Source organism: Hyperoodon ampullatus (assembly GCF_949752795.1).
Source record: "Hyperoodon ampullatus genome assembly, chromosome: 15".
Lineage (NCBI taxonomy): Eukaryota > Metazoa > Chordata > Mammalia > Artiodactyla > Ziphiidae > Hyperoodon > Hyperoodon ampullatus.
Window position 1 is genome coordinate 24,620,238 of NC_136928.1, and position 25,994 is coordinate 24,646,231.

Genomic DNA, 25,994 nt, shown 5'->3' on the forward strand with positions numbered 1-25,994 from the left:
GGGTGGAAGGAGGGCCATGTGTGGCCCCTCCGGGGAGGCCTGGCCCAAGGTCTGGGTCCCCGGGCAGCACGGGAGAGATGCCTCCATCTCTCACTGGCAGTGCTGATGTGAATAATCGTGCACAATCCACATTAGGAGAACCCGGAAGGCAGGTGGGGCAAGTCTCCTGCGGCCGTCAGAGGTCAGGAGCAAAGTTTCAATGAACTGGCAGCCTCACTTCATGGACCAAGGGTGTGACTCAGTATACCTGTAAGAGACGCTAAGATGTGCATTCAAATCACCACTAGGCGAGGATTTGGAGGCTGTTTTTTCATTAATTCCACAAATATTTATTGAACACCTACTATGTGCCAGGCATTGCCCTAGGCACTGGGGATATTACAGTGTAAAAATAGGTGGCTTGTAGGGAGCTGGTATCATAGCGGACTGTGATCTTTTCCACGCATTCGGTTCTGGAGACAAAAACATTAACAAAATCCAGCCACAGTGATTTCATAACTATAAGCCTCACCTTCCTCACATGCAAAATGAGGTTAAAATAATTACCCTACAGGGCTGTTTAGATGATTAAATAAAAAGATGCACGTTCGTGGCATTGAAGCCTCAACAAGTATTACTTTCTCCCTGGAAAGTCAAAAAAGCTACACTTAGCTTCACAAACCGCAAGACAGCCTGACCGACCGGGAGTAGGGCCCTCGCGCCCTTCTGCTGTAGCCCCCGTTCGGAGATGTGCACGGTCCAGCGTCCTGCCCTGGACCAGGCTGCGCCGACCGCGGACTGGGCCCAGAGCGGCCACGAGGGGGCAGCGCTCGGCAGGGAATCTGTGCCACCGGCCGCGGCCCCGCGGCCCCCGGGCCTCCGTGCGCTCTTGCGTCGCTCTGACGCGCCCGAAGGCGGGCGCCGGGAAGGAGACCGCGTATCCCCTCGCATGCGCCTCCCGAGAAGGGGGTCGACCGCGTCCCCAAGGGCGCCCTGCGCGAGGCTGGGGTCCGGCGGGCAGCGGCGCAGTCTTGGACGCGCGTCGCCGGGAGGACCCCAGCTCCCTCCCCTCCGCTTCGCCCGGGGCCCCGCGCCCACCCCGGCTCCGGAGCTGTCACTTCCGCGCGTCGCCGGGTAGGGGACCGGGCCGTCGTCGAGGAGGATGCCCGGGTGTTGGCTGCGTCCCCAAGCTCCTGGCCGGCGCTGCCCAGGGAGGCGGTCCGCATAGCGCCGCCCAAACTTTCCTTCGCGGTGGCGTCAGGCGGAAACATCCCGCTCCGAGGCTCACGGAGAGCGAAGGGAGGCTCCGGCGCCAGAGGGGACAGGCCCGGGCCTGCGCGGGAGAGCGCCCCGGAGTTCCTGGGGGCCCTGGAGGCGCCCTAAGGGCAGGACTGGTGGCTGCGTGCTCCCAGCCGGAGGCAGCTCCAGGGCGCAGCTGCCCCTTCCCCGTGCCCCGCAGTGACCGTGACCTCCGCGCGCTCCCCGCGCACGTGCTCGCGGCCGAGGACGAGGAGGGGTCCCGCTGCGCCAGCTGGGCAGCCGCTCGCGGGCAGGCCAAGGGCGCACAGAGGCGGTGCGGGGGAGCGCGCACGCTGCGCCCCCGCCTCCACGGCACCGGACTGGCCGCTGCGAACGCAGAGCCGCCGCTGGACCCCGTGCGGGGCGGACTCGCGGAGGGACAGGTGTAGCCCGCATTCGGGGGCGCCTCGCGTCGAAGAACTGGGTGGGCTCGGCGGCCCGGAGGGGGCTCGCGGGGCTCGGAGCTCCGGTCCCTGCCACGCAGGCCGGTTGGCACCACTTGGCGCTGCCAGCCGCAGGGAAGGAAGTCGCGGCGCAGCCCGGTTCCCCAGCGGCTGTTCGGGCGCGACCCTGGCGCCCACTGCCCGCGGCAGCCTCCGCAACGGGCCCGGGACCTAGAGGTGCGCGCCGCCGCCGGCGCCGCCCCCATGCTGCTCGGAGCGCCCAGGCTGTGCGCGTCCAGGGCGGCCGCCGCTGCGCAGAGCGAGGGCGACGGCGACAGGCTGGGCGGGGACATGGACGAGTCGTCGCTCCTGGACCTGCTGGAGTGCTCCGTGTGCTTGGAGCGCCTGGACACGACGGCCAAGGTGCTGCCCTGCCAGCACACCTTCTGCCGCCGCTGCCTGGAGAGCATCGTGTGCTCGCGCCACGAGCTGCGCTGCCCCGAGTGCCGCATCCTCGTGGGCTGCGGCGTGGACGAGCTGCCCGCCAACATCCTGCTGGTGCGCCTGCTGGACGGCATCCGTCAGCGGCCCCGCGCCGGCGCCAGCCCTGGCAGCAGCCCGCCCGCGCGTCCTGGTCTGGGCCCCAGCCCCGGTTCAGGGGCGGCCTCGGCTCTCGCGGGTCCTGGGGGCAGCGCCTCTGGCTCCCCGGTTCTCCTCCCCGCGGCGACCAGCGCCAACGCCAGCCTGCGCGAGCTGGCAGCCAGCAGGAGCGCGCCCCCAGCAAAGGTGGGTATGCGCTTCGCAGAGGTGTGAGTGTGTTGGTGGGGGGAGGGCGGCGAGGAAGGGCAGGGGACCAGAGGTGCTCCGCGATGGCCTTCTTTCTCGACTTGCTTCCCTCCAGGGACTCCGTGAGTGTAACCTTCCAAGTCCTACTTGGCAACTCTTGGACATCACGTGCTCCCCTCCCGCCCCCTCCCCTTTGAACTTTCTCTTTGGCACCTGCCGTCAGCCCATCCTCTCCCCTGGAATGCCTTTCCACCTGCACTTGCTCTGTGGTGGCCTGTGCGTGTGTGGCAGCCCCCCGCCCTCCCTGAGGTGGGAAAGGCTCCCTGCCCCCCTGCTCCCCTTCAGTCCCTCGCAGGGCTGGGCCTCTTTCCCCACCTTTTAACTTTGCTGGGCCCTCCATCTCCCCAGACACAGACTTCTTCTCCTGGACCCCCAGACCAGCCCTCTCCACACCCTCGCCCGCTTGGACTGAAGTTAGCACCTAGTGTTTTCCCAGGTTCTGGCTGCTGGGAAGATGGTGGGCCTCCTGCCTGGTGTCTGGCCAGGGAGGACCTGGCAGAGGCAATGAGTGCCTGGGTTGCAAGAACGCAAAGTACAAGCTCCTTTAGCAGGAGGGGAGAAGTTAGCCTGGAGCCCGGGAATGTTTGGCTCAGCCCTTCTGGACTTGGCCCGTCAGGCAGCCCTGGTCATGCCCTGGGTTCTCAGGCCCATTGTGTTCCCACTGGGTTGCTATTTGAGGGGTTTGTGTGTGTGTGTGTGTGTGTGTGTGTGTGTGCGCAGCTACATTGTACAGCATGGACTGTTTCTGTTTCAAAGACCTTATCTTGAGGGTTCCGGTGATTTGGTTTCAAGAGCTACTTAGAGTGTGTCATTTCACACCCTCGGCCACCTTGGGCACTGTTGCTGGAGGGAGGATAGCCCGTGGGCTGCTGGTTTAAGTGAGAAGCAAGGAGCTACTCATGTTTTGTATTTTCCTTAGATGTAGAAAAGCTTGAAAAGATTGTTGATTTATTGCAAATATCATTCATTTTAGAAAGCACAACCGTATCCCTCTACTTTTGACCTTTTAAAGACCTGTTGGTGTATACACCATTTAAATAATCCTTCCCAAATGTGAAGTGCTGAGGTGAGGGGAAAGTTCTCCATCCGAATTGCTCAGAACTGCAGTGTCTCTGAGGTTAGGAATTTAAGCCCTTGAGTGTTAAGCTTTGGAGTTAAAAGTCAGACTTTGCCAAACTGGGCTTCTCCTATAGATCAGGGAAATGGAGACTCAAGGAGAATGCCCGCCCATTCTCAAGTCAAGAATAGTCAAGGAATATTTATAAATGGGATCACTGCTGAAGGGGAGTTGATGTTAATTTACTTGGTTTTAATCGTGATTAAATCCAGTTACAAGTGTTCTTATTACAGATTTTCAAACTTTTCTTTCCTGCCTTGCTGTTATTATCTAAAGTATTACAATTAAAGGTCTTTATCTGCAAAATAACCAGGTTACTTCCTCCTGCTCGGAGAACTAAATGATTTTAGGAATGATGCTTCTAGTGGGGACGTTTTGTGAATCGTGTTTGATCAGGAGGGTGGCGGGTAACAACTGGTCTTGAGGCAGCTCCTGGGCTCCAGGGCATTTGTGGCATTTAAAGACGTTTGTGAAGGGGCTGAACTTACAACTTTTATTCATTACACTTAGTACCAGGGAATTAATATTTTGTCCCCCGGATTTTGGGATGGTTGGTTGACTTTCTCTCTGGACACATACATACAGCTAACAGACTATGTCCAGGGCTGTCTGAGCCTAGTGGACTCTGGAACACATTTCCTTTTTTTCTTTTTTCCTGTGTTATCTCGGTGTGACCCTTGGTCCTTTCTTCCAGGTCCCACTTGCCAGGGGGACTAAGCTTGGGTCCTAGGAAGAGTCTGAATTAAATCCGATATTACATTTGATCATTTTCGGAGAGGAAAGAAAAAGTAGTGGCCCTGTGGACTGTAGTATCATCTAGCCTTTAATCTACTGATTTTCAATAGTCATTGGGAGTCTTCTTGGGCAACCAGACGTCCCGCATAGAGGGCTGCACTGTAAGCAGGTCTGTGAGTGTGGTGGGCAAAGCCTTCAGCTGAGCATCACTTCCAAATAGGCTCTGGTACTCGACTGTGCACTGGATTAAGTCCTGGGCCCGGGTGTTGCCGCGTGCTGTTTAATAGATGGGCACTCGTCATCAACGGGTACCATATATGCCTTAGTAGTAGGTGACTGTAAATATAAGACAGTCCCGTTTCCCAGTGAGATGCTCCTCCGACCTTCCTTTGGGACGTGTGGACGTTTTAGGTGGGTAGATTAGCAGATATCCGCTTAAATGTTTGTTAATTTAGTGACAGTTAGCTGCCGGGAATGTACTCACTCCATTTGGTTCCTGAAGCACTTTCCACACCGTTCACTCACATCTTTCACCAGCGTTGCCTGGACCCTCCAGCCTGGTGGGCGGAGCTAGGCTTTCACCTGTGCCTCTGAGACGAGGCATCAGGAATCAGTTAATTGTGCTGCCCTGGAACTTCTACACCGTGTTACGATGCCCAAGGCTAGCAAATGCTTGCCATCCTGTGCTGGCACTCAGAGCCGCCTTAGCCCTTTGAATGCGCTGCCATCGCAATGGCCGAGTTTCTTGGCCTAATCTGTTTTTTGTTCTGTTTTACAGTTTTGCAAGGTGACCCCTTAAACACCCTAACTACATTGATGGAGGTTTTCAGTGCAACTTGTCTTTCCGAGAGGGTTTTGAGGTTCTCAACTGCGTAATTCAGAGAGTGCTTTTTAATGTGTCTGAATAAGGCTCCAATATATCAGACAGTTCCAATTTTTTTGTGATTATTTTGGTGGGAATCCCTTGCCTTCAATTTGGCATACACAGCTTTTGCTACGTACCTGCACTGGGCCGGGCACCATCCTGGGTGAGCCAGGCAGGTGTGTCCCCTGATGGAGCTGGCATTAGGGGCCGAAGCCGTTGTGCCCTCAGGAGGTTCCTGTGGGCACGGGGCAGGTGTCGGCCAGAATTCTGTGAAGGTTAAAGGGAGGACGTTATCACAATCAAAGAACTCTAGAAGGCTTGGGTAAGGCTCTTGCTGATGGGAAACTGTTAGAACCTGATTAGTTTGCCTGCAGGTACTTGGGGATGTTTAAGTTGGAAACCTGTGTATGTCTCGGCCAGTGTGACTGGGACCCAGTAATGAGAGAGTGAAGTGAATCACACAAATGGTGTCTATTAGATATTTTATCTTACAAACACACACGTATAATAATTCGCCATTTTTTGGATGCAGGATCTGGACTGTTCTTTGCGTTCTAACCTGTCTTTCAGTCACAACCTATGATTTCCTATTTGTTTCTTTTAAGTGGACTGAGAGCTAAGAGACTTCCCAAAAATTCTGAGTGGAGCGCCTTCCAGATTTTAAATAATCCCCCCTCAATGTGTTCTGGTTTTGTTCCTGCTGATGTGACAGTTTTAAAGCTGTCTCTCTTTGGTGAGTCTTTCCTAAGCAGTCACCTTGGTTTTTCCAAGGAGTGACTTCTTGTGCACTTAGATTTCTTTGGTTTGCATGCTATTTAATTAGAGTTTATGTTTATATGTAAGTGTGTAAGCACACTTGCATTAACCTGCTTGGGAATCCAGACTCCCTGGGCAGGAGTGACGGCCTGGGCAGTGGCTGGCCAGGTGGCAGCCCTCCGTAGGGTGGACGCCCTGGCCGTCCGATGCAGGGTTAGGGTTAGGACACGACTGTGTCATGGGGGTGGGCGGCTGTGGCTTGGTCTGGGGTATAACAGGGACTCCAGAGAAGAGGCCTGGAGGCCTCATGGAAGCCAGGCAGCTCCCAGGACGGCAGACAGTGGTGACCGTGGTCAGTGTGATGCCGGGGCACACGCCGGCCTTTGTGACAGATGAGTCACGGCAAGTCCTTCGGGACGTGTTTTCAGAAGGGTGGTGGGATGCGTGACTGTTGATGGAGCGTCTTCTGTGTGCAGGGCGGGCCGGGCGGTGTAAGTGTGTCTCCTCGCTTCCCGACCACAGCTCAGAGAGGCAGCTGGTTAGCACATGGGAAGCTGAGCTCCGAGACCCCATCGCTCAGGGGCACTGGAGTTGGGGTGACCTTGAAAGGTGAACTCTGGACGCACCGGCTGACTGGCTTCCTGGTTAGACGCCTCTCCCTACCATGAACCTGGTTAATTAGAGACCCTGGTCCCAAACCAAGTGGCCTGGGCCCTGAGGTCCACTCTGCACGCGGCTGCAGCTGCTTTTGGCTCGGCTGCTGTGGGCGGGCTGGTGCGGAGTGCAGTGGAGGGGGTCCCCGGGGAGTGCGGTGGCTTTGGGGGCAGGTCACTGGCAGCCATAGGTCTGGAGCCCGGGGTGCCTGGGGTTTGTCCGGGGCTCCGTTCTGTCCTCAGGGATGTGTCCTCATCCGTCCTTCTGCTCTGCCACCATCCTGGTGTCACCCCAGCCCCACCCAGGGGTCTCAAGGTTAGATGCAGGGGCCTTGGGCATCTCATCCGAGTGACATTCCGAGAGGCCAAGTGGTCACTCTCCAAGTTGGGGAGCAGACTTGACTTGGCTATCCTCACTTGCTTCCCCGCCGGCCGGAGCCCGGACCAGCCCATCTCTGGGGGCTTTGGGACCCAGGACCACCTCCCCCTGAGGCTGCGGCCCCTCCCCACCCGCATCCCGAACTAGGTGACGGAGGGATCCCTGGGCTCCTCAGTGTCCTGTGAGGATGGAGGGTGGGGGACTTGGTGGGCAGCCAGGACTGGCATGGGGTGGGGTGTGTGTTAATCGCTTGGCAGATGGTTTAGCTTTTCTGGGCCTTCTTATCAGTGAGTGAGGGCACCTGTCTGCTTTAGTGGGTGACAGAGGCAATGCAGGTGCAGGCTTAGCGCACCGTGTGGTCCGTTGGCTTGGTGCCACCACTAACATGCATCTCAAAACCTCGAATCACCACTGAGGTGCGCTCCACAGGCCCACCTCTCTGCTAGTGGGGTCAGTATATGGTGTCCTAAATTACGGGTGTGTGTGTGTGTGTGTGTGTGTGTGTGAGTGAGATGCATGTTGTGCCTCTAGGTTCAAAGTCTGTCGAGTTCCCATGACTGGATCGTTGAGTGTTGATGAGCGTCTAGCCAAGGGCTTGAATCTGTTTCACGTTTAAATTGCTTCCAGGTTTTATCTTTGTTATCGTGATAGCATGCTTGATCCTTATAAGTGTCTTTAAAGTGAAAAAAAGTCTAAAAGCTCATCTGTTTTAAGGAAGGCAGCCGGGAACATAATCCTGCTCAGTGTGACACACTGGTCAGGGCTCTGCTGAGAGGGAAGCATAGCTACCTTGTCTGCAGGATGGGTGGCCCATCTACACCTCCCTTGTCTGCAGGACGGACTCACACTGTTGTTCCTTCATCCAGCGTGTGAGGCTCGCCAGAGCAGGACGAGATTGCGTCTCAATTATACAGTTGTTTCAAGGGTGCATTTCAGTTCAATCTGTATTTAATCTTTATTTTAGCAGTTAACGTGCTCTTTTTCAAGGTACGTTGTTGAAATAAAACATCAAGGATTCAGTTAGGGAGAAATGCTCTTTATGGCGCTTGAAGAGACAAAGGTCACTTTTTGTCAGATTTGCCTTCCTTGGTAGATCTTCGGATTTGAAGAATTTGATGCATGTGTGATGTCTGTCCTATTGGAATCCTAATTCACTTTGAAAGATGAGAGTGTCAGAGGTGTCAGCTCTGGGGAATGGTTTAAGAACTGTGACATGTCTCCCTTCTCCCTCTGAGCAAAGTTGGAATGAAAGAGTGTGTGAAGCAGCAGCTTGATGCGGGTTCTTCTCACAGGCTACATCTTTGAGCTGGACTCTGGCCGCGTTGGCTTGTGGATGATGAGTGACACCGGTTCTCTTGCCTGCCGAGGGTTTGTGGTGGGAATGAGTCCACGGTGCTCATCTGCAAACAGAAGACACTAGGATCTTGGCTCTTCTACTTCTGGGATGTGAGTGCGCTGGTCAAGTGAATTTATGTGAGTTTCAGTGAATTAGAATTCGCTGCAGGAATTCAGGTCAACAGAAGCAGTGAGTGACATCTAGAAACACGCCGGCACCAGAAGCAGGTGTGAGTTGTTGTGGAGCCGAGGGGCTAGGGATAGGAGGGTGGGTTTTGGGCGGTGCCGAGCCGGGCAGGAGCACTGGGGGCACAGGGGGCCGTCACACAGCCGTGCAGATGGGCCAGTGATGCATGTCTCTCTACTTCACTGAATGCATATCTGAGGACCTACTATGTACCAGGCACTGCAACCAGCACCCAAGTACTTGGGGTAAGAATTATTTTGGCCTAGGAAGTGGCACAGTTTGCCTACCACCTCACCAGCAAATGCAGCACGAAGCGCATCTGAAACAGCGGAGACATCCCGGCAGCAATAGCTGCCATGCGTTCATTTCTCCTACACACAAAGCTGAAGTACCACCACCTTGTCCCTACACGTGTTCCAGAGATTTCTACATAAGACATAAATATTTACTGTTTATGGATAAACTGTTGGATTCCTTAACTTTTTATAATCATCCTCCCAATTTTACATGACCTAAAAATTGCACCTGTTTCCCCTCCCCAAGCCCGCCTGAAGGTAACGAAAGCCAGTGTGTTTGTGCAGCATGAGGTGTCAGGACCGGAGGGGCACGTGGCCTTTGCCCTGTTAACACCACCTGGAAACAGACCACCAGTGAGCACAGAGGTGGCATCTCGCTGGTGGAGTGTGACCTGGCCTGGTGACAGAGAAGGGGAAGGTCACACAGGGCGCTGGTGCTCCCAGCGGGGTTGCCCCGGTGGCCACAGATGTCCCTGATGGCACCTGGCGATGGGCTTTATGTTAACATATGTGTCCTTTAATGATCTCTTCTATTTATGCCAAGTGGTCCACTAAAAAAATTATGGCAGTTACGTGAGGTTTGATTTGGAACAGATTTAAATAAAAAGTAAGTCAGATTTAAAGTAAATGTTGTGAGGATGAGACCTGGATGACTAGTTTGGATAAAAACTGCCTGGAGTCCTAGAATGACCAGAGTTCACTTTCCCTGAGCAGCTTGACTTTTACCTTATCAACCCCTGGCTTGCTCTGTGCCTGAGATGCTGGGGCCTGGGCTGCATTCGTGCTGAGGATTTGTAGGATGGAGAAGTTGGATGAGGCGAGTGTGAGAAGCAGGGCAGCACTTCATGCTTGGAAGCCAACGTTTGGTTTTTCAACTCAAATAGCAAGTGTGAAAACTTGGGATTTGTTTGAGGCTGAAAATATAAATGGGCAAGAAGTTTTAAAAGTGACATGTGTCCACCTGCAGCCAGGGGCCCACCTGGCCTGGAGTCACGTTCGTGTCCAGGAGCCTGTCAGGTGCCAGGCCAGGATCTGGACACAGCAGAAAAGTGGCACAAGGTTCTGAACTAAGAGACGGGTGTGGGGCAAAGGACATGGTCAGGCAGGCTCTCCCGGCACCCTTCATCCCTGGAGCTGAGGGCTGTGGGTGAGAGAGGTGGGACAGGGAGACAGGTGAGCCTGGGCCTCTGGGCTGGTCCCGTGCTCACGGCAGGGCTGTCTGATGAGCTGAGTGGAAGGGCCTGCCCTGGTATTGACATCTTCTGGGGCTTGGGGTCGTCCTTGATTTTCCCCCTTCACCTGTGTCTGCGTCACCAAGTTTTATCATGACTCCCGGGAGGGACACTTAACATCTTCCTTTCTGCCCCTGCAACATTGGCCGGGTCCCTGCTGGCCAAACTCCCCACCGGGTGCCACTGTCCCCAGTCCGCTGTGCCCCCAGCCGGGTGACCGCTCTAAGATGCCGTTTAGGTCACAGGTGCCCTCCACTCTTCCCTTTGGGCAGGTTCTAGGTCCCTGTCCTGCCCCACCTGGGCCCCAGCTGCACGGCCAGTAACTGTGCTGCTCTTCATTCCCGCTGGGCGTTTGCCCTTGGCTTATGTCAGACCACTTTCTCCAGCGTCGAGCGCAGGTCTGTCCACGCCTCCTTCCTGTGTCCCTGGGATGCTGCAGAGGAGCAGCCACACGTGGTCAGTCCTGTTTCTTACACCCCCGCCCCGGCTGCCCTGTCCTTACTGTCTGTCCCCCGTTTACCTCCCAGCACTCACGGGCCCTGTGCACTCCCGGAGCCAGTTTCCTACATTCTCATTGAATGTGTGTGCTCCAGAACCTATTCCCTGATTGCCTTCGGGGTCTTGGGTCTTTTCACCCATGCACATTGCAAGTTCATCAGGGTCAGGCCCATGCCATTCCTTGGGTCTGTGCCCTGTGCAGGAGCAGGACCTTGGCAGTCGGGACAGGTGATGGTTATCGGTGCACGTGGGCTGCCTGGGGCCAGGCTGATGCCCCCTCCACACATCCTTGAGGTGTGCCTGGGCCCGTGCTGGGTGCGGTGTGACCTCTGTGCTGCAGAGTCCTCATCTGCAAGGTGCTGACCAAGCAGAGCGTGGGCGCCTGGGCACCTCAAGGCTGTGGCCTGACAGGTTCCTACCTAGAAGGAGCCGGGAGAACCCTGGCTGTGCGTGAGCACCTCGGAACCTCTGCTGGCGGGGCTGGCGGGGCTGGCGGGGGGTGGTGTTACTCTTGAGTCTTGAGTTTTCATTGTAATAAGTATCGGAATGGATGACCCCCAACAAAGTCGGGCTGGGAGCCTGGGGAGAGACCTGGGGGCAAGGGCTGGGGGACCCGCAGAGTCTGCATCTGGATATTTGTTTGCGATCCTTTCTCCCCAAGCTTGGGATCTCCCTCTTATCTCATTCTACCTCACCTACTGGAGCCACACACTCTGGGGTGTTCGGGATAAAGTAACAAACCGCCCCCCTTCAGCTCACTCTGCTCCCAGTGTCCCCAGCCGGGGAGGGGACTGGAGGAAGCCTCACCCACCCAGGGGAGTCACTGGCTGTGGGCGGGACGGCTGGGCTCTCCCTTTTTTCTGGTTTCTCTTCCTTTTTCCCCTTTTGGTGACCCTGGAGTGAGTCAGAGAGTGGGGCTTCTTTTTGTCCAAAAGAGAGACGTGTTGGCTCTACCTCCTTAGAAGGAGAAAGAAATGGCCGAAATGCCTGTTTCTTGGAATCACAGCTGTCGGTGCCACTGGGAGGCTTGTTAGCAGGACGTGAGTCCAGAGAGCTGTTGCTGGGGCCCTCGGGGAGCAGGTGCGCGGACAGCATGCTGCAGGCAGGACTGGGTCCATGCGCCACGGGCAGCCCGCATGAGCTTTGATGCTCGCACATCAGAGAAACACTCTGTGTGTATTTGTTGTTTCCCATCTGCTGCTTGGTCAACACATCTGATTCATGTTGAGTGAAAATCTTGCTGCCCTAAATGGAATTCTAAATGTAGACCCATAAAGGGGCCAGAGAAAGATGTCGCGTCAATTATACAAGAGGGCGTACGTACGAGGTCTCACACTGTCACGATTCCCAATTCTTTCAAAAGTGCTTTATTCTTAATTGTCCACTGAGTGGCCTTTCTAGTTATATTTTTCTGATTCTAGGTCTTAGGGCACTTGGTTTAGTAACTTGAGTTTCTCTTATGAGAGGTTAGTCATCAGCTGTTTAGGTAAATTGTCCGGAATTAAAGCCTGACCTGTTCATTCTCACTCAGTAGTGAATACATTTCAATATATGTAAATGGATTTGTGTACATATATATATATACACACACATATACTAATATATAGAGAACATACATATATATGTATCATTTTATAAGTTACACATTTACAGTCATTAATTTGGTTGGCAGTTCATCCCTTTGAATGAAAGTTCGGGGACTAGCTGACCTCTGCCGACCTTAGTTTGCTTGAAATGTGTCGTGTGCTGAGAAAGCCCATCCAGCTGGACTGTTGTGTCCTGTGGCAACAGGAAAGGCCTGTCCGTGCCTGCAGCTTGTCTATCCCCGTGGGTCCCTCTGGCTCTACCACCAGCTGCCGCAGGACTCGGGCAATGCTGGCCTTCTGGGTGCTGCCCAGGCAGAGCGCATGGCATGAAGGACCTGGACGTGTGGCCACCCGGGTGGAGGCCCGAGTGTCGCCAGCTGTCACTATGCTACGTGGGGCCGGTAGAAAGCTGGCATCAAGCGGTCGTGTCTTCTGGACAAATTGGTGAGATGCTGGGGCTCGAGGTGTGTGTGTCTGCAGGTGCAGGTGGACACTTGTGAGAAATGGAGCGAGGTTTGCGTAACTGGCTCTGGGGACCGTGGTTGCCGATGGGGCCGTTTTGTTGAGTGATGGACCCCATTAGATCACAGTAAGATGCTCGATGATGTATAATTAAAGATGGCATAAGTCAGGCAGAAACCACAGCATTTAAAAATGGGAAAGGGATCATTTCTAAGGCTGACGCACACATCCAGGACTTAGGAGACAGGACGCAACAGGGGTATATTCGAAAGTGAAGCTGCTGCGCTGGTTACAGCTGGTGTCCTCTTAAGTCTCAGATATTTGCAGTGTCAGAGACCACGGTGGTTTAAACATTTATTTTAGGTGAATTGACAGGTTGTGGAACGATTCTGATTGGTGACTCTACCAAAGAAAAGCAGTCCTGTTTTTGTTCTTCATGGAGCAGGCTGAGCCCAGGTGAGCTGTGGTCTGAGACCCCGTCCGCACTGTCCAGCTTCAGCTCCGAGTCCCTTCCTGCCTCTCTCCCTTCTCTGTTTATTCATCTGCGGGTGCTCTGGGCTCCGGGGTTGGGGAGGGGCGGGCAGTGGGCCCAGCGGCCTGGCTGAGCGCTGCCCTGGCCGTCACCCACCTGACTGTTCTGACGTCTCCATCAGACGTTGGGAGCACCGTCCGTCCCACTGGGCCTTGGCTTCTGGGCTCGGTTTAATCAGAGGCAAGCGTCTGGCGGAGAGCCTTGGTCGTTAATTAATCATGCTGCTGTTTATATTCACGTTGACGGTCATCTCCACTTGTAACCCCCTCAGCTCAGGGGTTCCCACAGCGCCTCACCGACCACCGGTGCGGGGCTCCCTCCCTCAGGGACAGGCAGAGACAGGAGCGCGGGTCGCTGTCCCGAGTGCCTGCTCTGTGCCCCCCGCCTGTGTTCTGGGGGAGGAGGGCTGCGCATCCCCTCCGGGCGTCCACGCGGCTCTGTGACCTTGCAGAGGCTGATGTCCAGTCTCTGACCCCCTGGAGCTTAGGCTGCGGGCATTATGGGGATGCGGCCTAGAGAGCGAGTGAAGTGCCAGCTGAACAAGCTCAGCTTCAGTGGAGACGTTTTGTGATGTGTGTATTTTATCCTCTAATTGGATTAATTTAGGGTAAAAAAAGGCAGTGAGCTTTCTTTGCAATCTATAGAGGATGTCTTTACCTATGGAAGAAATCGTCCTTGAGAGCATTGCAGCCGTGGTCCGTTGTTAGCCCGGTGCTCCTGGACTTGGGCTGCACGTTGAAATCCCCCAAATGCTGCAGCGTGGCCCATCCCAGAGGTCCTGACGTGCCCGGTCCCAGTGCAGCTGGGCGTTGGCTTGTCAGAGTCCTCAGGCAGCGTGGACGCTGGCCTTGGGCAGTACCGGGCTGAACCACAGAGGCCGGGAAAGTTTGGAGGAATCGGGGAGATGTCTCCTGGAAGTCCTTCCCAGCTCGCAGACAAGTGCAGAGGCCTGGGGAGCCCTGCCACCTGGGAGCCGGCTGGCTAGAGAGGGAACACGGACGTGGAGGCCTGGGGTCCCGAAGTGCTTGGAGCGGACGTGGTCTTGGAAGGAGGGTCAGCGACCAGCTGGACAGGGGACCTGGAGGGTCTTTTGAAACCATTTTATTTAGGAGCCTGACACTGTTCTGCTCACTTGTTCGCTTAGAAATAACTCCTTTAGGAAAAAGTTTCCTACAGAAGCAATAAATTCAGCTCATTAATTCACTCAGTCCTTGTGACAGCTCAGCGACCTGGGCACTGTGACTGCCCCTGCTTTGCAGGCCCAGAGGAGTGGAGGAGCCAGCACAGCTGGGGGTGCAGCAGGGCCTGTACCCAGGCTGACTCTGGGCTCTGCTTGGGCGGGACGGCAAGGTGTGAGCTGGGGGTAAAGTCCTTCTCCCGTCACCTCCGAGGTCCCATCGTTTCCTCCTCCCCAGGCTGCCCGGCTGGGGGAGAAACCAGGATACGCCCTGCTGTCACTTGCTACATCGTCAAAGAGGCTGGCTGGCGGGAGAATTTCCTGGCGGAACGGCGTGGAGAGCGGGGAGGGAGGCGTGCTGTCACTCAGGGCTGGAGCCAGAGGTAACCGCTCACCACAGAGGCCCGCGCGACACGGGTGGCCGCCCTGAGCCTGGGGAGACGGGCCGTGGGCTCTTTCTACGTTTGAAGGGTTCTCCAGTCACACGGTGAAACGAACATTATGGAAATGTGGTCCGTGACCCCGGGTCTCCGCCAGTGTCTTCCTGTCCAGTTTTCTTATGCAGCAGCCTCTGCCGTCCATCTGAGGCTTCCCACCCTGGATTGAGCGTTAAAATCGGGCCCAGATTTCCTCAGGGCTCCACAATTTGTGGTCATGGAAACGGACGGAATACAGAATTTTTCCCGTGGACATCTGCACTTCCATGTCTCAGAAACATTTACAAAAAGCTAACGGATTAACCATGTGTTCAAATAAAGCCTTCTGATGGCTCGGATTCTGAATTTTATACTCCAGGCAGCGCTGTCTGTAGGAGTAGAATGTGGGCCAACTGTGAAATTTAAAATTTTCTAGTGGCCACATTACAAAAGTTAAAAAGCAACAGATGAAATTCGTTTAATAATGTATCTTATCTAACACACTTCTTCCAAAATGTGAGCACGTGAGCATCACTCAGTACAGAACGTTAACGGGTGCTTTGCCTTCTTTGTCCAGGCTCAGCGTGGAGCCTGCTGCGTGTCACACACCGATACACCTCAGCCCAGTTCCAAGGGCCGCCAGTGGCCGTGGAGCCGGCTGGGGGTGGCGGCGTTGGCGGTGGAGCTCCAGACACCGTTGTCAGGGGCTGAAGTCTCGCGAGCTCTTTACCCCTCGGGCGATCTGTGCCCACGTGATGCGCTTTCGGAGGGTCTTGGGCGACGCCGGAGCCGCCGCAGTGACGGGCTGTGCGGACAACACAGGCTCTGGGGGCCTCAGTGCGGTGACTGCTGGGGGCTTCAGGAAGGTGTGCTGAGGATCCCACTGGACCCCGAGAGCGTGGGTTTCCCGCCCGGCCGATGACGTAGGTCACTTCCCCGCCAGGCCTCCTCGTCCGCAGGCTGTTCTCGGGGTCCTGACGGGCACGGAGTCCTGCCCCCCCCGCCCCGCCACGGGATGGAGTGAAATCCAGCTGTTGGTAGGAGGAGGGCCCAGAGTCCCAGAGGTAAGTGGTTACAAAACTGTCGCCTGCCCTGGTGTCCGTTTTCTGCGGCGGCAGGCGTACCGTGGGGGAGGGGTGCTTCCCTTCTCCGTCACCTGCAGTGCCTTCGTGGTGGGGGGCGATGCCGGGGTGGGAGACTCTGAGCTCATCTCAGGGACGACCAGGCAGTGCAGCTTCGGGGCTGACGTGCCCTCGGGGCGGCGTCCGGGGCGCAGCCGGGTTAGGGGAGCGTTTGAAAGCTCACTGCATGGAAATCGGACTGTTGCCTTTTCTGATCCGCTCGGCATGTTAGCAGATTTATATTCCAGGCTGTGGGGACTATCATTCTCTTTAAATGGCATTATTTAACAAAGAGTTAGCATTTCATTGGAAATTCAGTTACCGGCTCCGGCTGGAGTGGGCCTGGGCGGCGCCTGGGTGTCCCCTGGTGTCCCCTCCAGCGGGGCAGCGGCTCCGCACCCCACTGACTATTTTAAATGATTGTAGGCTTTTGAAGTTGTGTCTTTGCCTTGAGGACACATCTTTCGTTACTTACAATTTATTTCAAGCGGAGTGTCAGGTCTGTGATTCAATCCTGAATGGTACCGTTGAGCTTTGCTGTGGCTTCTGTGTAACGGTGCATGTGTAATGGTGCACGGGCCACTGTGTGTAAATTGTGTAAATGATGCAGCATACACCCCCTTCCCCCTACCAAACTGCAAGGCTTTATCTTAACTGTTTGGTTTGGCGTCTTTTTATTCACTGCCTTCACTGCATCAAGGATGAGGTGTGCTTGGTCACTGGGGGGTCACTCATGGCAGTTACTGAGCTGTCCTGTGAGTCAGGGACGCCCTGGGGGCCCCTAAGGTGCTCTGTGGGCCTGTTGTGCTCCTGCATGAAATGCCCCATGTTGGCGAAAGCAGGGGTCTCCCCTCTTTGCTGTCAGTTTAGGGAATGCTGGCTGTGAGCCGTCCTCCCCGCTTCTGCGGCTAATTTGCGGTTACCTTTGCAGATGGAACCAGCTGTGGAAATCGCTGGCTGGGCTTGGCACCGGTCTCTGCAGCTGTAGGTGGGAGGGTCAGACCCGTCTCATCAAGGCCGGGGTGCATTTCATGTCTCCCAGTTGCTGGTGGCTCCCCGGCCTGGGTGCTGACGCGGCCAGTGCTCCATCCTACGTAGGGATCTTGCAGGGGAGCAAGTGCCCCGAGGCGTCTGTGTCAGGACTTTTGGATGATTCAGGGCAGAGACCCTGAGTGTGAGCCCTAAGGTGTGAATTTTATATTTTCAGAAAAGTGATGCGGGGACTTCCCTGGTGGTCCAGTGGTTGGGACTTCACCTTCCAGTGCAGGGGGTGCGGGTTCAATCCTTGGTCGAGGAGCTAAAATCCCATATGCCTCCCGGCCAAAAAACCGAAACATAAAACGCAAGCAATATTGTAACAAATTCAATAAAGACTTTAAAAATGGTCCACATCAAAAAAACAAAAAGAGAAAAGAAAAACTTAAAAAAGAAAAGTGGCGTGAAGGGTTGTTGTAACTTCCCTGATGATGGGTTCAAACCAGTGGCTCCTGATTTATTGATAACGGCTGCATGTATTTTTCAGTTTGAATACTGTCGTAGTTGAAGACTTCCGAATAAAGGTTAACAAAGGCCGATTTCTCCCTGAAATCACACAGGGATTGCATATTCCTTCAGCTTGCTCCCTGCCGGGAAGGATTGACAGCTCTGACTTGGGAGGGTGCCCCCGTCTCTTTGGTGAATGTGGGGCTTCGAGTCATGGTGCCCATCATGTTCTTATCAGCTGGAATGAGAACACTGAATAGATTCCCCAGGTTGCTGTAACGTTACCTCGGGGGCTGTGATGGTGACCGAGGACCTTCACCTATGTCACTCTGACCCACTTCATGCTCTGGGCCCCTGTGCTGTGCTGCCCACAGACACCATTTCCGAGAGTCCCGGGCCTGGGCTGACTGCTGAGTTGGGCTTGGGTGGCTGTGACCGTGGAAATCTGGGTCGTTCAGGCTCTGAGTCCCACTCCTGTCCCATCATTCGACACAGCTTCTCCAAGCAGGTGCTGTTCCATCGGGGTGGACAGGCACCCCATGCGTGTGTGTGTCCAGAGAGAGTGTTGTGTCTCGTGCACCTGATGGGGAAGGTGGGCAGGAGGTGGGCAGGGAGGCTGCTGTGGCCCCTTGGGGTGACGAGGGACACAGCCCCTCCAAGGCTGTTGTTGTGCCTCTGGTGTCACTCCTGGGACTGGGGACCTCTGCCCTCAAAACCCACTCAGCTGTAGAGCCCCCTCGTCACACTGTTGGAATAAAGAGGCAAAATCCTGTCCAGATTTCGTGGTTAAGTCTGTAACTTACTGATAAGCCTGTCGAAGCTGTGCAGGTAGGTCCAGACCACCTGGGTGGGCTTTGCAGGTGAGAGTTGATGATGTAGATCCCCCAGCAAGGACGGGCATCTGTCTCTCCGGCCGTGGACCCATCAGTCCAGGAGCAAGGGCCTTTCTTGGCCTGTTTTGACATCCAGGACTACCTGGTGAGCAGCCGTCAACACGGCTAGCCTTCCTCTTGGCCTGAGAAGGCGTCTCCACCTTCCTGGGGCAGCTGTGTGGTGTCAGGATGCACAGTGAGAAGGGCCTTTGCACACAAATGACTTTGCACCCTGATGCGCCCCCTGCTGCATCTCCAGGGCTCCCCTCCCCCCAGCTTCCTCACCTCCTGGAGGGGACAGAAAGGTTCAGGCGACCCTCCCTGGGCTTCTCAACTCCTCTGGGCCAAGGAGTCCTGGGAGGGGTCAGCCCTTTTCCACAGAGCAGCCTTGCCAGGAATTACCTAATGACCTGAGCTGTGGCTTCACTGTGGTTAGAGTCCACCTTTGTATGATGCTGTGTGTCTCTGAGAGTTCAGCACGGCCAGGATGTATCTGTGTGACCAGAAGGAGGAGAGCTGCTTTTGCTAAGTTCATAGCACCTCCCGGTGGATTCCAGGATCTCAGGACGGCTCCCCTGCCCTGTGCTGTGAGGGTGCCCTTGATGATGGAGTGATGGAGGTGATGGTGGTGATGGAGGTCAGGGAGGTCAGGGAGGTCATGATGATAATGGAGGTCATGACGGTAATGGAGGTGTTGGAGGTGATGGAGGTGATGACGGTGGAGGTGATGAAGTGGGCCTCAGGGTCAGTCCCTGGGCAGACTTCTGAGCCGGCGGAGACATGCAGTTGTCTTCTCAGTTCAGAGGGCGCAATGGGCTCGGAGACTCAGAGGCCCGCAGGTGAACAGGACGGCTTCCCAAGCCCAGGAGCCTGGGCAAGCCTGGGCCCGGGTGGAACTGCAGCCAGGGTGGGTCCGAGCGAGGGGAGGGTGGGGAGGGGGAGTTCGTGGAGGCCCCGCTTGCTTTTCGACTTTTCTTTTCCGAGTAATTTACAGGGTATAAACAGCTCACCGGGTTTCTGTTGGTTGCAAGTGTCTGTCTGGTTGACTGTCCTTATATTTCTTTGTCATATCTGTGTCTTGTCTGCAGTCTGCTTAGAATTCAGGGTTTTTGTCGTCTTCGAACAAAATGATGGGGTTTGCTGTCAGGTACTCTGCAGGGGCAGAGGAAAGGAGCTGTGTGTTGCCTTCCCTGTGCTCCAAGCCTTTGCTCCTTCTTTCTGTCCTTCTCAGAAGGCTGCTGGGGTCTGGACTCACGGCAGCGTCAGGACCCTCCGGCCCGAAGTGGGACAGTAAGTTCATCTGGACACAGGACAGATGTGCCCTTTCCCCCTCACCATCAGCTGTCTGGCAGACGTTTCCAGACAACATCTGGAAACATTGTCTGGGCCTCTGGGACTTTGGTCCTGGTGATGCCTTCCGGAGGCCCTGCCCCTCCCAGTGCCCTCCCAGGCCCCTGCCCCATGCCCCAGATGTCCCTTCAGGTCCTAACACACTCCAGATTGGGAGGAAGAAGCTGGACAGCTTGCTCCTGGCTGAGTCTCTTTCATAGATTGAAGTCTTTCTATTTGTGTTTTATGTGGATTTGTTTGTGAAAATCTCATTTTGTGTTCCCATAAAATACATGAATGTGCAGAGAACTGAAACGTAACTGCTTCCTTTGGTTTTGGTAAAACCCGTTCCTTTTCTGGTGGCTTTTAGCCAACTTTCCCATTTCCCAGTCACAGGCATTTCCATTGAAGTGACCCTGCGGCAAAGGGTGTGGAGAGCGGTTGCCTCCGTTGGAACCTTCTGCACCGGATGCGCTGATGAGGAGCTGGCTGTTCGCGCCATGTGCAGGGTCCTTGGGCACTGGGTCTTGAGTCACGAATGCCGGTCTGCAGGAAAGGCCACCGTCCCCAGTGCCGGGCATGCACGTTCCTGAAAACACCTCTCCAGCTTCCCTAGGCTTTAAGCAAGCAGCCGAGGGGTCAGTAGCCTCTGCTCACCATGCACTGACCCTAACTGCCCTTCCTGCCTGTGGTGGGCTCCCTTCCCCCGAGGCTGCGTTTGTAACTTAAAATCATTAAAACATTCTTGCAGTATCAACGCCTATCCTCCTCGGGTGGATGAGAGATACACCCTTTAGTTGTGTGATTTCCCCTCCCCACCTCCCCCGCTGTGTCACGTGAATGTCTGTCAGCTGCCCAGCGGGAGGGCAGGATCTTTGTGTCTGGTGGGCTCTTCCTCTCCCCCTTGCACTTGGGGTGAGATGGCAGGTCGCCCAGGGAGCTCCAGCTGCACCACGCCTGGATTGCACACGTGACCCCTGTGTTCCATAGGCCCAGCACCTAACTGCAGCTGGTGTCTTTTCGAGAAGCGGATGGCCGTGGCTGAGGCCAGGATTTCTTTTCCAAATGAACATGTGAGTTCAGAGCTGTTGCCTGCTGTGGATCTCATTGTGGATGCGTGTATCACATGTAACGTGTGTGTCTACACAGATGCTGGCCCTGTGGGATCTTCTCTGGGTAGTGGGACTCAAGGGGAATTTTAACTTTTTTTCTCCATGTTTTTTGTTCTATTTAAGTTTCCACAGTGAGCAGATATTATTTTTTTATTCAGATTTTTTTGTTGTTGTTGGGGGTAGGAGTTTATTAATTAATTTATTTTTGCTGTGTTGGGTCTTCGTTTCTGTGCAAGGGCTTTCTCTAGTTGTGGCAAGCGGGGGACACTCTTCATCGTGGTGCGCGGGCCTCCCACTATCGCGGCCTCTCTCGTTGCGGAGCACAGGCTCCAGATGCGCAGGCTCAGTAGTTGTGGCTCACGGGCCCAGTTGCTCCGTGGCATGTGGGATCTTCCCAGACCAGGGGTTGAACCCGTGTCCCCTGCATTAGCAGGCAGATTCTCAACCACTGCGCCACCAGGGAAGCCCTTTATTCAGATTTTTTTAAATTGCCATCTTTTAGAGTGTTAGAATCTGTTTTTCTTCATGGAAACCGAATACAGACTGCGCCACAGGTTTCAGGATGACAGAATTGCAGAGCTGGAAAGAGCCTTAAAGATCCAGACTTGAGGTGAGCGGGGGCAGAGCCCACGCTCGGGTCTTCTTCTTTTCATTCTGGCCCCCCGGGCCCTTCCACCCTCCAGCCAAGCCATCCCTGACCTAGGTGTCCATTACATGACTATTTCAGGTAAAGATGGGTTATTCTGTTTCCAGATAATTTGGACAAATGCCAGAGTTCTTCATTTCCTTTACTGTTAAGGCTGTATTCACAGAAAATATTTACGATCAGGGCTCAGTGAACCGCAGCCCACGGGCCATACTCACTCTGCTGGTGAGCAGCCTGGCCAGACTTGACCCAGCACGGTGACCTTTCTTCTGTGTCACACAACTTTGGGAAGTCCCTTGGTGTGGCAACAGGGCCCACGTCCAGAGGGGCAGACGCCTGGACTGGGAAATGCATATGTATGTGGTAGGGACCAGGAAGATGAAGCGTTAGGAAATGTAGTTTATTTGGAAGACAGGATTTTTCCTGATGGTGGTCATCAGTTGAGGTGGGAGGTTTTAATGGCCTTTCAGAGGACAAAGTGGGAACCTGACCGTTGTGTAGAATGAGTCCCTGGGGCAGCCCAGGCAGACCATGAGGGCAGGGCCCAGAGGGTGCTGGGACCAGCACAGGCAATAACATTCTCCCTCCCCATGTATTTTGGGTTCTCTTTTGGGCTTGTTCAAGCTGATGTCATCTGATGGGGAGATTCCGTCCAGTTGCCTAAAAGGGGGGACTGTTTCTACCTCCTTCCGAAATACACATTGTGCACATATTTGGGTCTGACAATAAAAGCCCACACTCAAGGTGCTTTGAGAGGCCCCCAGGAAGGGCAACCCCCTGCTGGTGGCCCTCGTCTTGGTCAATTGCGTGGAAGCCCCAGACCTGTTCACACCTCAGACTGGGATCCAAATCCCAGTTCCAGAGTCAGGACTGAGGCCAGTTTGGTGCCTGGATGGTGGGGCTTCCCCACCATGACCCTAGTGCTCGTTTTTTATCGTTTCCCCCTGTTGTGACCTGATCTTTGTGTGGCTCTGTCTCAATGGCCACCTCCCTGAGGGGTCTGTACATCATCCTGTGTCACAGAAACAGAAGAGGTTCTCTTACTGAGACGTGTGCTGGTGAGGTTGAGCAGCCCGGAAGTCAACACAGAGCTCTTGGCCATTGTCTGTTTAGCAGCTTCATGAACCAGCTGGTGCTTGCACGTTCGTTTGAGCAAACAAGGTGCACTCATAGCTCCCCTTAATGAAGCCAGTCCATGATTGCTCAGAGAGCAGCAGATCAGAAATCTTAGGATATTGCTTTGGCTTAAAAGTGAGCTCTGAGCAGAAAATTTATTTTTAAGGGTCTCCAGAATCAGTAAAAGGAAAATGGTTGCCTCCACTAGGGGATTTTTCTAGGTGGGTGAACTTAAAATGGAAGTGAGTAGTTTTGAACAGTGTGATCTTAATGGAAGATAGTTCATTTTCCACTAGCTTTAAGCTGTCATGCCAGTAGATTAGTTTTTAACATGCATTTTAATTATTTATGGGATAAGTGCTGATTTATTTTTCCTGAGAGTTCTTTCAACATTTTATGGTAATACTTCACTTATCAGGATCACTTATATTGAAGCACATGAGAGAGCAAGCAGGTGTCCCCATGATCCTCTCTGTTTATATGCACGAGAGGCCCTCTGTCTCTGCCTGGGACCCTTCTTCTCCTGCTTTTGGATGACATACTGGGAAAATTCGCTTAGTCAACCTGCATTCCTGGCTCCCAGCTCTTTGCTGGGCACAGTGCTAAGTGCTGAGAATTCAAAGGGTAATAACGAGTATACAACCTAGTGGGGGAATACCCATCTGTACCATAATTGTTTTGTAAAGCTTGAGTTAAATGGTAATTGTAGACGTTCATAAAACATATGGAAGTGCAGAAGAGGAAGCCAGTTAGTTGAGAAGTCATTTCAGAGAGGGCTGGTTGGAGGGACCTTGAAAGAGGACGGGTGAACGGTCATGAGACAGATTCTCCAGTAGGAAGGATGCCACCTGCAAGGCATGCTGTGCTTCGGAGATGAACACAGTCACGGTTTCTGGGTCAAAAGGCATAAGGGGTGTGGAGGCAGGAAGGCAGGCCGTTACGGAGGCAGAAGCCAGGCTCAGCCCTGAACCTAATTGCACGGGAGCAGGGGCATCTTTGGACGGCTCTCGGCAGAGATGATGCCTGTTTAGGGGAGAAAGACCCCGGTGCCTGGAGGTGGGGATAGAGTCATCAGGGTGAGGCTGGTCGAAGATCACAGGGGAGGCTCTGGGTTCTAGCTGAGATGTGGAAGAAGCAAGAGAAGATGACTGAGGGCCAGGCTGAGGGGCAGAGGGGAGAGCCCTCCCCTGGGTCTGGGCCAGCAGGCTTCTCCCAGCTTTGTCACCCCTGGCCGTGTGACCTGGGGGCAGTTACTCTCCAGTGTTCCCAAATTTGAGACAAATAAGCTCTGTCTACTGGGCACGGGGACCTGTCTATCAGTGAGACACACCCAACCCCGCAGCTGGGATGAGGGGACTGTTTTCTCATCTGTGAACACCGGAGTGGTGGCCCCCTGGCAGGGTTGTTAAGCAGGAAGATGAATGCCACCTGGGGCTGGTGCACAGAAGGGGCCAGGGGAGTGGTTTCTGTTCACGTCTATAAAGGTGCTTGTGCTGGGACCGAGGAATGTCACCAACCAGGCAGGAATAATTGGACATGAAATAATTTGGGGCAGGGGTTTCTTACCTTGGGGCCATGGCTCCTTAGAGGGTCCAAGGATGGACTTGGGAGCCCCGAGACCCTGGGGACCGTACGTGATTACTCGTGGAGCTTCTGTTTCCCTGGGGACTGTGGCCGTCAGATTCTCACGGGGGGATGTGACCCCACCAGGCTAGAAGCAGTGATAAAGAGCACACACAGGGGTCCTGAGGTGTGTGGGGTGGGCCTGGGAGGAGGGAGGCCTGAGTGTCCCTACCACGCTGAGGTCCTGCTCTCGTAAAGGAATCTGAAAACTCTCCGAATGACTCAGGGTAGGAATGCTCAGAGGAAAATTACAGGAGTCGCTTCCACTTGATCCTTGGGTAGATTCTAGATGTAAGGAGTAGCAAAGCCTATTAGACAAGGCAATTCTTTTGATTTATTTTGGCTGACTGCCTGATGGCACGCGGGTCACAAGCAGGTAAGCCTGTTTGTTTAATCAGGCTTCTCCTTTGATTGTTTTTTCTATCTTCCAAAGCATCTAACATACTCTGGAAGCCAGCAGACCTAACAGCCCAAATATTTTCTTCTAGTTATTCAAGCATGTTTCTATGTTAAGGTATAAGCAAAACAAACAAGCACACATCCTAAAACCCAAGTACTTTCCCGTCCTACATCTGAACCACATCTGTCCTGTTACAGTAACTGCAGTCCAGGTGAGGTTCTCTTCCTGCATCCAAACCCCATCTGCCCTGTTACACTAACTGCAGTCCAGGTGAGGTTCCCTTCTGTGCCAAGCAAAACACCCTCCCGTGCATTTCCTCTTTGCAAAGTCATGTTCTGTAACTTCTTCAGGATCACAGGACCACATTTTTATCCTCCCTGTCACTGTGGTTTTTAGAGCTCTTTTACGATGTTCTCTCTTCCAATATGAAGGGCCCGATGTGAACTAACACAGGGCCTTTCCCGGGCCTGACGAATGCTGAGGAAGCTGGAGGCCATGGTGGCCTTCTGTCCTGTGTCCTGCTCCATGGCAGGTGTCTGGGCCAGCTGAGCCCTGGGCCCCCCTGGCGTCTCCTGTGGCAGGTGATCTAGAGACACTGTATTTGGATGGTTTCCATTCTCTAGGCATGGAAGTTGGCCTTCCATATCTGTGGGTTCTCATTGAAAATATTTGAAAAAGAAAAAAATTACAGGAATTTCCAAAAAGCAGAACTTGAATTTGCTGCACCAGCAACTGTGTGCACAGCACTTACACTGTATTAGGTATTGTAAGTCATCTAGAGATGATTTAAAGTCTACGGAGGATGTGCATAGGTAATATGCACCATTTTATACAAAGGGCTTGAGCTTTTGTGGATTTTGGTATCCTCGTGGATCCTGGAACCAATTCCCATGTGTACTCAGGGACGACTATATTATGTCAACTTTGGACCCCAAATCTTTGAAGTCAGATATGGTGTTTTTCAGAATCAAGCCCTGGTCAAGTGAGGCAGATAGATGATGGCTCGGCCTTCCCTCCCACCTGGAATTCACTTGGTTAAAAATCTTGTGCTGCTCACTTAGATCTAATTAACATTTTTGATTGGCGTGTTGTGTAGTTCTGGAAGCTGCTTATTAGATTTCATAGGTGTCTCTGGCAGCACAAGATGTTTAATGAGCAAAAATAATTGTGTTACTGTGAAATGAATATGTACGTAGTCACTGAATTAATAAATAAGTTAAAGGATGACTTCATGGAAACTCCTGAGAACTTTGGGTTTCTCAGCATAAGATGTGGAAATTGACTTTTTGTGTGTGTATGGTTTTGAAGGAAAGAAATGTGCTTTTTCTTTTAGACTGAAGATACTGTGTGTGTGTGTGTGTGTGTGTGTGTGTGTGTGTGTGTGTGTGGTTTTAACCAGGATGAGCATCTGTAAGGAAAATGGGTTTGTGTCCTCTGAGGCTGGAGGAGCGTGCAGGAAGCCAGGGTGGCAGCGAGAGGGCTGGGCTGTGGGCGTCATGACCAGGGAGGCAGCTCTGGGGAAGCTCAGGTTCTAATTCCCTTCTCTGGCTCTGGGCATGA

The 25,994-nt window shown here is 54.0% G+C and overlaps 1 protein-coding gene across 1 annotated transcript in view; it reads left to right on the forward strand.

Annotated features, from left to right (window-relative positions):
- Positions 1-1,925: 1,925 nt before the first annotated feature.
- Positions 1,926-25,994, forward strand: part of SH3RF3 (SH3 domain containing ring finger 3) — a gene marked incomplete at both ends in the record, with an annotated part of 210,206 nt that continues 186,137 nt past the window's right edge. Inside the window, one exon of the mRNA XM_079721489.1 lies at positions 1,926-2,470. Coding sequence (XP_079577615.1) covers positions 1,926-2,470 — 545 coding nt within the window. The remainder of the gene's footprint in view (positions 2,471-25,994) is intronic.